Source organism: Mastomys coucha, unplaced genomic scaffold (genome assembly GCF_008632895.1).
Source record: "Mastomys coucha isolate ucsf_1 unplaced genomic scaffold, UCSF_Mcou_1 pScaffold23, whole genome shotgun sequence".
Classification (NCBI taxonomy): domain Eukaryota; kingdom Metazoa; phylum Chordata; class Mammalia; order Rodentia; family Muridae; genus Mastomys; species Mastomys coucha.
Window position 1 is genome coordinate 80,903,439 of NW_022196906.1, and position 14,805 is coordinate 80,918,243.

General features: G+C 40.2%; 1 protein-coding gene across 1 annotated transcript in view; it reads right to left on the reverse strand.

Annotated features, from left to right (window-relative positions):
- The window catches only part of Ube3d (ubiquitin protein ligase E3D), a 155,032-nt gene that overhangs the window by 107,970 nt on the left and 32,257 nt on the right, over positions 1-14,805 (reverse strand). The window contains exons 6-8 of the mRNA XM_031343800.1: positions 14,736-14,805; positions 11,952-12,060; positions 9,193-9,356 (exon numbers count right to left, since the gene is read on the reverse strand). Coding sequence (XP_031199660.1) covers positions 9,193-9,356; positions 11,952-12,060; positions 14,736-14,805 — 343 coding nt within the window. The remainder of the gene's footprint in view (positions 1-9,192; positions 9,357-11,951; positions 12,061-14,735) is intronic.

Consider the following 14,805-nt stretch of genomic DNA (forward strand, 5'->3'; position numbering starts at 1 on the left):
AGGGAGAAGGAGAGAGGGGAGAGAGAGGGAGGATGAGAGAGGGGAAAAGAAGGGAGGGAGAGAGGGAGAGGGAGAGGGAGATAATATTATAGCCATACATTCTTTATGTTAACAAAGAAACAGTAATAGAAAATAGACTATTTTCATATTCACTTCTGGGCCATGAACTGACATGAGTACATTCAGCTGTCAGGCATGCAAACAATCTATTTACTATGGTCACTCACACAGAGGGAAAGCAGTGGAGACAAGAGCGGGTCAACTTTGGCATTATTTCTCTAGAAGGTTGTCTAAGGAATTAGAAATGACTGGTTGGTTTATAGCTGGGGAGACAATATTTTTCCAAGAGGTCAGGTTCTGGCTGGGGCTATGTAGAGAACTACAGAACACGTCCCTCAGAGGTAGTGATAAAGGCTTTGGGCCTGAAGCATCATTGTGGTCCCTAAAAGGGGCACTTGCTCCCAGAAAGAACATTACAATATCAACCAGGATTAATAAGGGGAATGCCAACAGCAAAATGTCCAACTTACTGGGGATTCAAGAGAGCTGCCTGCACTTGGAGGATTCCTGCAGTAGTAGGATGAAAACATATCCCCAAATGCTATGGACAGCAGATGCCAAAGCTCAGCTATTCAGCCCTAATGTCCGAGATAAATTAATCACCAGCCAGGAACATTCTAGCTAGTGTTCATGACAAAGTCAACTCAAAATTGGGCAGGCCCAATGTATTCTACACCCTATACCCTTTTCTTTACAGCCATTACAACATATATGGGAAACTCATTTCTTTACCAAACAGGATTTCAAAACTCATGGAAAATGAAGACAGTTTAACTAAAAGTGTACACTTGAGTGACTGCTAAAACTCCACTAAGGGACTGGAATTTAATATATTTCCAAAAGAGATCACTTTCCATCAACAATCTGTGGTGTTTTCAAAAATAATAATTGGGGCACTGCAGACATCTAATTAATAGCTTTCTCCTAAGCCCCAGCTAAGTTTCAGTAAGTGATTAGGAGCAGCAATGCCTGTCCAATTCCTAACATTTGTTAGTAACGCACTACCCTGGAATGAGACAATGAAACATTAAGCCTGTCTTAGTTAGGGTTTTATTGCTGTGAACAGACACCATGACCAAGGCAATTTATAAGGACAACATTTAATTGGGGCTGGCTTACAGGTTCAGAGGTTCAGTCCATTATCATCAAGGCAGGAACATGGCAGCATCTAGGCAGGCATGGTGCAGGAGAAGCTGAGAGTTCTATATCTTCATCTGAAGGCTGCTAGCAGAACACTGACCTCCAGGCAGCTAGGAGTAGTGTCTTAAAGCCCACACCCACAGTGACACACCTATTCCAACAAGGCCACACCTCCAAGTAGGAGGTGGCCCAGGCAACTCCCTGGGCCAAGCATATACAAATCTTAACAAGGCCCAAGGAGCCCAGCGCTCTGCTGTTTGCATCTGTCCTTGCTGGGTAGACAACAAAGAGTAAAGGCCCAATTTCACTTACACGGCCCCTCCTTCCTTTCACTCACGGGTGACGACTCAACTGTCCCCACAGCCTACCTTTCATAAGAAAGCAAGAATCACTAGAGGCGCCACCCACTTCTCTTACATACCATGGTCTTATTCCTGGTCTGCTCCTTAGTGATTTCAAATTACTCTCAGATCACGTAAGAATGCCAAATCAAGTAAGTTGTAGTTTAGGCTATTATACAGACACACACAGTCTAAGGAGAGAATTTCCTAGTCACAAATGAAATATGTGATGAATGTCTTGAATAATAAGAAAATGCATCTATACAGAAAAATGTGGGTAAAAATACACAAACAGCAGACAAATGTGTGGAAGTGATTTTAAGGAAATTTTGTATTTTTCAATAGGTGCCAGACCACTTCTCTGACCTGCTAGATTAATTTGCATTCGATGGTTTCTGTTCTAAGAATTAAAGACACTGGATTTCCAAACAAAAACAAAAACAAAAACACAAAATCTGTATTCTTTATCACTAAGTTCTGATCTGAAACACCAAATACGAACATTTAACCCGGAAGTTGTTGCTACTAGTATAACATGTTAGGATATACAAATGTGCACTGGATAGAGGACAACACGTGGCACATTTGGGGAGCAAAGAGTGCTGACATCAACCTTCTAAGACTAGAGAAGCTCTTCTCAAATGAAATATACATTTATAGCCCATTTTCACATCTCCTAAAATTCCATAGTGAGAGAAGATGTGGTGCAAGGAAGAAGTGCTCAGTTTGGAGCCCTAATCTTGGCTGTCAGTGACAAGCTGAACTTATTTCTGGTCTCCAGTTTCCTCCTATGTGAAATTATGAGGTAGGCGTTCACACCCAATGCTTAAGTTTGCTCTGCTCTACAAGGTCAATGTCTCCTGGAAAGTAGCAGCAATGCCCTTATAGTTTCTACATCAGAGTGGAAGTGGACACTTCCTGGAGATGGTTTGATAGAGCTCTCTTTAGGACCCCAGGCATCTACACCATCATATTCACACAGCATTCAAATCAGCTCACAGAAATGGCTTATAGGGATATATAATTATTGAATAATAGGTCTTGGAGTATTCTGTTGGATATAAAATTACCATAAATTAACACTGTTCACTCTATCTTTCTTATCAGTCAAAAGATTACGTTCCTTTAAACTGAGCCCAAACCAGTCAGCATATCTCCAAAGTATTTGAAGCAATGCTGCTGGTCTTTACCATCTCAGGGCACAGAATGAAAAAGCAGCACAGTTGAGTGATTTTGCTCACAGGACACTCCCAGCACAGGCATCAACATGAAGGCAAAATAGATGAACAGGACTTGGCCAAATTTAAACTTTTTGTACATCAAAAGATACAATTAACAGAGTAAGTAGGCTGTTAAAGGATGGGAAAGAAAATAAAAGTTATAAACCGAAGGATAGACTAAGCTAGGCTCAACTCAACCAAAATATCCAACAACTCAGTAAAAAACTGGAACAGGGAGTTGAACACATGCTTTTTGACGATGGCATACGAGTGACCAAAGCATATGACCTGATGCTCAGTGTTACTATGCTGGCAAGTTTTTGTCAACTCAACACAAACTAGGAAGGTGTTACCTCAATTGCAAAACTACCCCAATCAGATTGGCCTGTGGGCAAGTCTACAGGGGCATTTTCTTGATTAATGATTGATGTGGGAGAGGTCAGCTCACTGTGGGTGGTACCAACCTAGGTCTTGGATTTTGTAAGAAAGCAGGTTGAGCAAGCCTTGGGGAGCAAGCAAGCAAGCAGTGTTCTTCCAAGGTCTCTGCTTCGGTTCTAGTCTGTGATATTACAAACATTTTGGTTCATGTCACAGTAGAATTGATTATATTTGCTCATATCAAGAAAACTGTGGGCTATCACACTTAAAAGGAGAAGGCAGAAGTAACCTGAGTTCAAGAGACATTTCCAAGCAGGATTTCATCTCTGGCATATTAATATTTGGGACCAGAAAATTCTTTGTTATAGGTTGTACTCCCCAATAATCTAAGAGAACTCCTTAAGAATTTAATAGATAGCAGACTCCTTCAAGTTGTAAAAACCAAGGCTGTCTTCAGACAATGACAAATACCCACTGTGGGCAAAATTAACCCCAGACTAGTGAATATGAAGCTGTGGATGGTTTGACAAAATGGTAGCATCAAACTATAGAACTTATGCCCAAAGTTAAATAGCACATAGGATCTAAGCTCTGATATGCAAGCTAAAGAACATAAAGCATGAAATACATTATTCTGACAGGCTAAAACATGGGCCAGTAGGAACAGAAAAACAAAACAAAACAAAACAAATTAGCAATCAAAAAAGTTGGTGTTCGCCCACCTATGAAAATTCTGGTTGGAGCAAGGAGGGAAGGCACGAAAAAAAAAAAAACCATTCTTCAAAATGATGAGCGATGTTGCTAGAAAGAACGAACATTCTAAAAATATTACATGACAGTTTTTTCTTTCTTTTTATGAGTGCTCAAGGAAATAAAGCCATAGTTACATTTGATGTTTTCCTCTTTTAGACTACCATCTGGCCATCCACACTTTCACTAGAAAAAACTCTAGCCAATGGGACTAAAATAGTTAATGTACCACCCCATGTGTCATGAATATGCCAGAGAGTCTACAGTTTGCTCAGTTATGCCCTGTAAAGAAAGGCACTAATGTCCTCAAAAGACAGAAAATAGATGACTCAGAGCCTTCAGGGAAACACGGTCAAAAAGGGGAAAGGCAAAATAAAAAAAAAAAATCATATCATACAAGAGATAAAGCAATGAATCAAAGTCATTTATTAGACATGAACTCTCGCCCCAAGCATCTGGAAGCATTTTTTCCCTTTCTAACCAAACACAGCAAAATTCAACTGAAAATAGTCAGTGATTTCTTTCTTTTTTTTTTATGCTTCCCAACATTTGTTAAGAATGAGTGACTTGGTTGGTAAAGTCCCTCTGAACAAGTGTGCAGACCGGAGTTTGCGACCCCAAACCCAGAAAGCACTGGGCATGATAGTGTGCATCTGTAATCTCAGTGTTTCTACTGCAGGATGAGAGAAGGGTGAAGGGACTACGAGAAGCTCAGTGGCCAGCTGGTCTGGCATATACAGTGGCAAAACAACCAGAGACCCTGCCTCGGAGAAGGGGTAGTGTGGTGAGACTAGATACCCAAGGCTATCCTCTTGACTTCTGCGCATGTGCCAATGGCACACTCACAGACAAACACATACAAAGATTTAAAACAAAGAATGAGTACAGGAACAGGGCCAGTTCACTAAATTCTTGTAGTGTTCCACAATAAAGGCAGTTTAAAGATGCTTCATATAATGAGTATATAATTTATCAATGTAACCGACCCATTCTTTAATATTCAAAACTTATCAAAAGAAAAATGAGTTGGGTGTGGTAGTGTATGCTGTAATCTCAGCATTCAGGAGGTATAGGTGAGAACATGAGTTCCAAGTTAGCCTTCGTTTGAGAGAACCTGTCCAAGACAAATAAACACACAAAACAAAACAAAACAAAACCAACAAACAGAAAAATAAAAACAAACCAGCAACTGTCCTATCCTTCTTCCTCTTCCCTCTCTGATCCACAAGGCAGGCAGCTATGGTACAAACAAGGTACAGTCACCAGTAGAGGAACTGCAACTACCAAACCAAGGGTTACCCCGTTTGTTGCACTGAATCCTTTCCAAGCCAGGTAGGCCTGACTCCCAGAGGGCTCAATCGTAGACAGGGATTCTAATCAAAACCTCAAACATTTGGGAAGAGAAAGGCCATGAAAAAGAGGTACCAAATTTACATTCTCTTCTAAAAAAAAAAAAAGAAGAGCTAACATTGAAAGCAAAACGTAAATTGAGAAAACAGGAAGGTTTAAGGAGTGTATCATCTCCTTAAGAGGAGGCATGGCATGACAAAATTTTATGTACAATTTTCCATTCCAATACACCAATATGAAATCTTAGACAGCCAAGATTACCCTAATGAATTTTCAGGGTTAGTGAATATTCCAGTGACTATGGTGGTGACTTGCTACCAAGCCAGAAAATCTGAATTCAGTCCCCAGGAGATATAGAGGAAGAGAACTGACTCCCATAGGTTGCTTCTGATCTTCTGATCTCCACTCATATGCTGTGTCATGTCATATATATATATATATATATATATATATATATATATATACAGAGAAAAAGAGAGAGAGAGAGAGAGAGAGACTAAATTTTTTAACAGATGTTTAATTTGTTTTCAGAGAGATAGAATAGGTGTAAGATATTTTCAGACATTAAGGAATTAAACTACAAATGTGGAAGAATCACTAGAAAGCATACTTCATCAAGCCATTGATCTCCCACACTTGTATTCCTGAGAGGTCGAAGCAGGAGGATCATTAAGTGTTGAAGATCGGGCTGGTGAGATGGCTCTGCGGTTAAGAGCACCGACTGCTCTTTTGGAGGTCCTGAGTTCAGATCCCACCAACCACATGGTGGCTCAGAACCATCCATAATGAGAGACAAAAAAAGAGTTGAAAATCAATCTGAACTACACCATGAGTTCAAGGTCAGCCTTGGTATCAGACTGTGATCCTGTCTCAGAAAACAAAAATGAAACACCAGGGGCTGGAGAGACAGCTCAGCCTCTGCTCCTTAAGAGCGGCTGCTGCGCTTGCTGTGGACCTAGATTCTGTTCCCAGCACCCACGAGGCAGTTCATAACCATCTCTAAACCTCAGTTCCTATGAACCTGGTCCCTCTTCAGGCCTCCTCGGGCACAGGGACACACATGGTGCACCTACCTGCAAGTACTTATTCTTATGAGTAAAAATAAATTTCTAAAAATTAAGAAAAGAAAAGAAAACAAAAGAATACACCTTAAAGTAAAAAACATGGAATACTGAACAAAAAGCAGGTAGCAAAAATTTAGAGTATAATAGTATTTAAGAACATTTATAAGACATTGTAATTTCTATAGAAATATATGCACACCCACACATATATCAATGGATGTCATTCGTAAGAGTAAGAGACAAGCCAAGGGGGCAGGCTTCGGCTGCAGAGATGAAGAAATATGGTCACCCTCAACCAGAACTGCAGCAGTTCTCAACACAGCAAAGGGAACAGCTGAGAAGGGAGCCAGAGGCCAGTCATGAAACTCAAGAGCATGAATGCTAAGTCATGACATTGGTAGTAAAAGGGAATTAGCTTAAATAAATGCATTAAAAAATGGAAGTGTAACCATGAAAAACATTTTGAAGTTGGTATTTTTTTTTAACTCTCAAATAGTCAGAAGATAATCATGACACAGAGAAGGCAGCTAACCAAAAGACTGTGGGCTACATCCAAGGATGTGAACAATCCCAATTAAAAGATGTAATTAAATCCACCACGGAAACAGGGAGGGCTCAGCTGAGGAGATAACTCAGTGAGTAAAAGCGCTTGACTCCCAAGCTTGAGGGTTGAGTTTGGTCCTGGGAACTCATGTGAGAACAAACAGATGCTGTGGCACATATCTGTAAGCCCAGCATTCCTTTGGTGAGATGGGAGGTGGAGACAAGAGAATCATCTAGTAACCCCCCGGACAGCAACATCAACAGAAACAAGAGAGAGCTTGCCTCAAAACAAGGAGAAAAAAGTGGTTCCCAAAAGGCTGCCCTCTGACCTCCACACCGTGACACCCATGCATCCACACTCATTCACATACACGTGCATAGTAAAATAAAGTCAGACATGAAGTCACTCATCGAAGCTTTGACGCATACAGTTATATGCTGTTTACAAAGTATGAACTAATGAAGCACACACTTAAGACAAAATGACACAGGACAGGTAAAAATAAAGAAGTGTCATTTTAAAATGATAGGGTGATAAGTTTTTAAGGTAAACATAGCAATATGAGCATGAGACCAACTAGAAACAAAACTAGCATCAAATAGGAAAGACGTAACTGTCTGATTGATGAAGTCTGCATCTGGGTAGTTGGTCATGTCACAAACACGCATTTAGTAACATACCTTCAAATTATAAAATGCCAAATGACACTAGGACCACAAAAAATGATTTCTATAATTATATTGCATGAGATTTAAAACAGCTTTCTCAAGCCTATGTTCTTGAATAAGTAAAAAATACAAATAAAGGGATTTTAATAAGTGACTATATAAATCTAAACACATAATGGCACATGCACCATCAACAGAGAATAAAACCAATGAGCAGCTCAAAAGCTGGTCAAAGTCTCAAGGCATAGAACACAGGAGCACGTTCGTGAACATGCCTGAATAATGCATAAGGACCATCTATTGAACCTATACTGTGTAGATGGTGTCAGGTGGGCAAAAGTCTAAATGTCAGTCCTGATAAAACTAGGGAAACGGGCCAAGACAGAAAACTCTAGGTCAGAATATACGTTTGCAGTGTCATTCCACAGAAGAATTTGACCATCCATTGAAAACTGTTAACTGTACAAACACACTGAGTCAACAATTGCACCTCTTTAGACCCTTCTGATTAAAACAAAGAACACATAACCCCGCAACACAACCCCGCAATAGTGTCGAGTTCTACATTAGTTATAACAGCTAAAGCAAGAGTGCAAATATCCACCCATGAGAAAAAAATGGTTTCATCCAATACACCGACACGGAATACCTTCCTATGAGAGGTTTTTATTCATGTTAAGTAGGAAAGACATGCGCATATCATCCAAATCATGTCCACGCAAAACGAATACAAGCAGGGACTGAATATACAACACTGCTTTTACTCATGGAGAGGGAGATAACTTTCATAGTTTATACATATTCAACTTTCAATTCATTTGAATCTCATATGATCTGTGCTGCTTGCACAATTAAAACATAGCACTAATTCTAAAAACTGTCTTATTTACTACACAGAAAAACAAAAAAAAAAAGCTGGGATCATTCTGTTCCTAGCACACATTTGACCAAGCTCATCAGAGAGAAAAATTACAAACTTCCAACTGTCCAACTAGAATACTTGATGTCTCCTGCTTTGTGGACTGTTATTCATCAGGCATAGCCTTCCGCTTCACTTTCTCCACATTTCCATGTACCACCATCTTAACTGAAGAACCTTCTTGCTTTTCAGTACAGACCTACAACCTGCCATTTACTTCCTTCACTCCCATTTGTCTCTCCTTTATCTGCTACATCCCAGAATTCTGGTCTGTAAAACTGGGGTCTCATAGCACCTACTCTGCAAGGCTGCTTTAGCCTTAAGCCTGAGCTAGATGCTCAGGCATGCACAGAAGTCCTAAAAATCTTCTAATGTTTTATATTATCCCGTTTCTTGTCTGCTTCCTCAAGTTACAGAGGCAGATGCAAGGCATAGACTCTTTGCTCACTGTTGTATCCTGAGAGCCTGCGAAGAACATGAGGCAGAGCTCACAGTTGTTGATGCCTGCCTTAGCACCATAGCCATATGTACAGACAGCTGAGATTATAATAAAAAGGCTAATTATTTACAGGAGAAGCAAGTTCTCTGCATACTGGCAGGAATCATCCATAATAATTCTATCTACATACCAAGCATAATATTTATCAATGTGACTCCTAGAAGCATCGAATAGCTTTTAACTCATTGATCTCCTGGTGCCTACATGGTGATCGCAGCTGAAATGCAGCGTGGAACAGAAAACCAAAAGTGCAACTTACTCTTTATTCCTGCTTTTGACACAGGGCTGGTAGAGGACTTTGATGGCGTTCCAGGCAGAGCTGGAACCAGCTTCTGAGGAACCTTCCAACAGCGGGAACTTCCTGCTACAACTGGAACTTCTCAGAGGTTCAATCACCAAACTGTCTGAGTTCAAAACCCAGAGCTAAAGGATGGGAAGAGAAGTCCACAGAGGAGAATACTGTAATTCCATCTATATTGTGTTATCAACACCTCAAAAACCACAGGAAATAACAGAAAAACATAATTAAGTAGATAATGTACAAGTAAGGTTCGCTTTTAAATTTTATTTTTATTTTACTTTATGTAGCATTTGGGAGAGTAACCACATGAAATTTTTTTTAAAAACTGATTAGGAAAAATGGCAATGCTATAATTAATCTGAAATATTTGGAGCTCCCAGACATCAGTGAGGGGTCAAACAATGTAAGCAAAGACAGGCAAAAAACAGAAAGAGAATACAGGCATGAGATGAACACTAAAAATGTCTATGTGTCTAATGGGGAGAAAGGGAAACTGATGGGTTTCCAGGACACTTAAAGACAGAGCAAAGTGGTAGAACTTCCAGAGCCAGGCAAGGCCTGTCATACAGGGACAAGTCTCTGCAGAAGGAGCAACTGTAAGCCACAGGCACTCAGCAGTCAGCACCTGGGAATGGGTGAACCGACTGACAAATGGGAATGGGTGAACCGACTGTCAATAGCATGTGTGGGCCACGAGAATGACCACCAGAAGAGACAAGTGACTACAACTTTTATGTAGGGTGGTAGATATCTGAATTTAAAATATACGTATTCTAGCCGGGCAGTGGTGGCGCATGCCTATAATTCCAGCACTCAGGAGGCAGAGACAGGCATATTTCTGAGTTTGAGGCCAGCCTGGTCTATAGAGTGAGTTCCAGGACAGCCAGGGCTACACAGAGAAACCCTGTCTCAAAAACCAACAAAATATATGTATGTGTATATTCTATGTATGTATGTATGTATGTATGTATGTATTCTAATACTGTGTTAAGCTAGAGAGTCCCCTTCTAAAGAAGTAAAAATATTCATGTGCAATGATTATTTTCTTGTAGTACTGTCTTCAGTAGCCATACAATGTTGTAGTCATTAAAGAATAGAATCCAACCTACATTTACAACAACAAGAAACAATCCTCACTGTTACATAAGACTCTTACTGAAAGGCTAACTAGGTAACACTGTTGTGTTTTTTTCACTAATAAATACCTGAGAGAATTCTTAGAAATGGTTGTATATGGACAGAAAATACATGTTTTATGTACATCTATATAAGACTGTTACAATGATGGCCTTTCTCTATGCCCCAGTGAATGCCAGGGCCAGGAAGCGGGAGAGGGTGAATTGGTGAACAGGAAGGAGGGAATAGGGTTTCGTGTTTTTTTTTTTTTTTTTTTTTTTTTTTTTTTGGAGGGTAAACCAGGAAAGGGGATATCATTTGAAATGTAAGTAAAGAAAATACATAATAAAAAAATAGAAAAAAAAAAAGAAATTGTATCCTGAAATCCTGTCATTAAATTATGAATAAATACCCAGCTACTTGCATGCTCTTAGAACCAGCCTCTCTAATAATAATTCCCTTATTAACTAATTTAAAAAAATCAGTGTCCCTCATTCATTTTATATTTGTATTATGTTTTCAACTTTCTGATAATTAAACTTTGACAAGTTTTCAAAACAAAAACAAAAACAAAACAAAACAAAAAACAATGATGGCCTTTGGAAAACATTACAGAATGAGGCTTGGGGAGTGGACAGTATAGGGGCAAAAGCACTTTAGGTTCATCATATTGTCTGAACATATTTCAAAAATATATCCTAGCAAAGTAAAAAAAAAAAAAACTTCAATGTAGGAAAACTGAAAAATTATTTTCACCTAGAAAATCATCCAGTACAAGAAAACTAAGGCTAGGAACATGGTTCAAGCCATAAGGTGTTTGATATGCAAGAATGAGCACCCATACATAGACTCCTGGTCTCCAGCTACGTATGTGCTCACACATGCACACACAAATGAAACAAACAATAATTCCAAACTACAATACCACTATCCATTGTCTATTACTCTATGAGTATCCTAAAGACATTCTGGTTCAACCCTGAACACCTAGTAAAGTGCTTTCCATAAGAAGCTCTCTGTATGGGCTAACTAGTTGAAGAAAGAGATGCTGAGAAAGGTATAGTCCAGGCTGTTTGGGTTTCCAAAAAACTGGGCAAAATTTCCTTGTGCAGAGCATCATTTGAAACAGAGTTGGGATGACTCTGGGGCCTGCAGGACATGGAAACTGTAGATGCACCAAAGCCAGCATCTTCTTCCAAACCTGCTACCATTTCTCAAATACCAACTTATCAGAGGCAGTCTGAATCAGGAGTAACAGCACTGAGAGTAACAAATACAAAGAGACATGAGAATGCTACAGAGATGGGACACCTCCAGAAGAGCCATTACCAAGAGGAAAAAAAAAAATCACTTTTAGTATGAGCTTCTAAAGAACAAAAATTGGGTTTTCTTTCTTATTGCACCTCCAGAACCTAGATGCACCTGGTCATGTGGTACTAAATGAAGTGAGTTTGATTCATGGGTTAACTGATATTAAAAAGTTCTATGGGCATCTTCTAGTTTCCAGACTTGAGAGGTAAGAAAATAGAATGATAGAAACTAACAAAATTTCTGAGACTCTGGAGTACAAGGCCATAAAACGGATGAAAATGCTTCCTTACCAAGATGTACACTTTGCCATCGTGACCTTGAATCGTGAATCTGAAAGTGCTTCTAGCAGAGGAGAGTTCCACCAGGCACTGGGCAATAACGTTCTGAACAAACTGAGACCTGTTGCAACAGAAAGCAATCATCACCGTGTGACAATTCCATGATTCCAACTAACAAGATAAGGCAGAAAGAATCACAGGCACCCACAGGGCACCAGTGTTGCGTGCCAGGCATTTCTGACCACCATCCATTCCTTTAAAGCCATCCCTAATGTGCCTTAGAATATTAGAATGTATTTGTGTTTGTACCAGTCTCCTTAAAATTCACCCTGCTATCATTAATATGTTTTCCATCCCATACATAACTATTCCCCTGTGGTAATATTGTGTGGACCAACAACTTAACAAGATATAGAATCACCTGTGACAGGATTTTGCCTGATCAATTACATTAAAAATATTAGTGCAGCAGGAGGCCTGTGATTGGACAGGGATAAGGGAGGCAGAGGTAAGAGTTGCAGGGACAGACAGAGACTTAGGACAGAAGGAGGAAGCAAGATGAATGATGGACAGGATGATTCAGAACCAGCGTGGCTTTGAATAGGTCATAATAATAGGTAGATATGTTATTATATAGGGATAAAATAATTAGGGTAACTTGTCTAATCTAGATGGTCAGCTTGTATCATCAGTTGGCACAGAAATTATTGTGTGAGCATCTTGTGAATTGAGAATGTATTGATATATAAATATAACTGGTTAATTATAAGCTTCAAGAGTTTTGTTTTACTGGGCTACTGGAATGTGGGACCACCGACCACAGAAGTTTATGGCTGAGAAGGAACTAGCGGCTCCAGAGACAAGTGAACCAGAGCTGGGAATATCATGACCGGTCGCTGCTGGGGATAGCTAGAGACAGAGGTGGCAGACCTTGCAGGGCAGAGAGTCGCAGAGCAACCAGAGTCGCTGGTCAATTTTAATATTTCCTGCAACAATCACCTGGGAGACAAACTCCTAATCATGTCTATGAGGGATTATCTATATTAGAATAATTAGGGTGAAAAGACCCATCTTTACTTTGGATGGCACCAGTCCATGCTCCAGGGTCCTGGACTGAATAAGGAGAAAGCAAGAAAGCAAGCTGAGCACCAGCATTTGTCACCCCTCCCCCACCCCCCCCTCCCCACCCCCCCTAACCCCCGGGGTTCCTGAACTGTGTAGAGTGTCACCAGCTGTCTCAAGGTCCTGCCACCATCACTTCTCTGCCACACAGGACTGTGATCTTGAACTGTGAAAAGTAAACTCTTCCTAGGTCACGGGTCTAAGTTATTTTTGTCCCAGCAACAAGACAAGTCGTTCATACACACCCTATCTGTTGAATTAAAGCTCACCGACCACTCAACATTCATTCACGCTGTACAGCAGCACATCAGGCAGGATATAACTAAGGCGGGAAATTTCCTCCCAAAGACAGTATCAATGGCAATTGTTTCCATTTAAACTGCTTTAAGTGGCAGTTCTAAGGCATAGAATCCGGTCACATGTAAGAGGATAAAATTCAAGTCTACTCAGGATGTCATGACTTTTGAATATCAATAGTTAATGCTCATGTACTAATTTGCTTTCTGTTGATGTGATAAACACCATGACCAAAAAAACAGTAAGTGAGGAAAGGGCTTATTTAGTTTCCACTTTATATTCCCTCACGGACCAAGGGAGGGTTACCATTGCTGTGAAAACACACCACGATCAAAGCATCCCGGGGAAGAAAGGGTTTATTTGGTGAGCACTTGTTCACAGCACTCCTCATCATCAAGTAAGTCAGGATAGGAACTCAAGCAGGGCAGGAACCTGGAGGCAGGAGCTGATGCAAAGGCCACGAAGGGGTGCTGCCTACAGTTTGCTTGGCCTGATTTCTTATAGAACCCAGGAGCACCAGCTCAGGGGTGGTACCACCCATACCCGATAGCCTAGGCACTCACTCCTACAATCACTAATGCCCTACAGGCTGGCCTACAGCCCAATCTTATGGAGGCACTTTCTCAATTATTTCTGATAACTATAGCTTGTGTCAAGCTGACATAAAACTAACCAGCATATCTATCAAGGGAAGCCATGGCAGGAACGCAAGTAGAGGCGATGGAGAAAGGGTGCTTACTGGCTTGTTGCCCACGGCCTGCTCAGCCTTTATGACCATCTGTCAAGAGCTGGCATTACACACTCTGAACTGGGCCCTCCCACACCAATCATCGGTCAAGAAAATGTTACATAGACATGCCCACAGGCTAATCTGACAGAGACAGGTCCTCTTTTTCCCAGGTGACTCCAGTGTATGTCAAGTTGGCAAAAACTAACCAGTACAATATTCTGTAGGTAACTTTAGTTTATGGAAAAATAGAGTAAAAGATAACACTGATACTTTTAAAGGCTAAGTACCCATTTTTAAAAAGGAGGTATCCCATGAAGCTGATCGCTATTTTCAAGTCAATATTAAAACCAGAACTAATATTCAGAAGCCTAAGGGTGGCAAATTAGATGATCCTGGGTATGTGGAACATAGGATCAGGGAAAAAAACTCTGTTGCAATTATATTTATATAAGCATATTTGTGTATAGCACCATATAAGCAAGACATAGATCTTCAAATTGTGTATGTGTATGGTTTGGTGCATCTGGTATCTACTCACACAGACTTTAAAAGAAAAGTTTGTTTCCAAACAGAGTTATGAAGAGCTACATGCTCAATCAGTTGTGCCTGTCCTCAAATTATACAATAACCTGACATGCTATTTGTACCTTGGTATGTTAGGAAAACTTCCCTCAGATGGCCGGATAATTACTTCTGTCATGTAAAATTTGGTTGTTT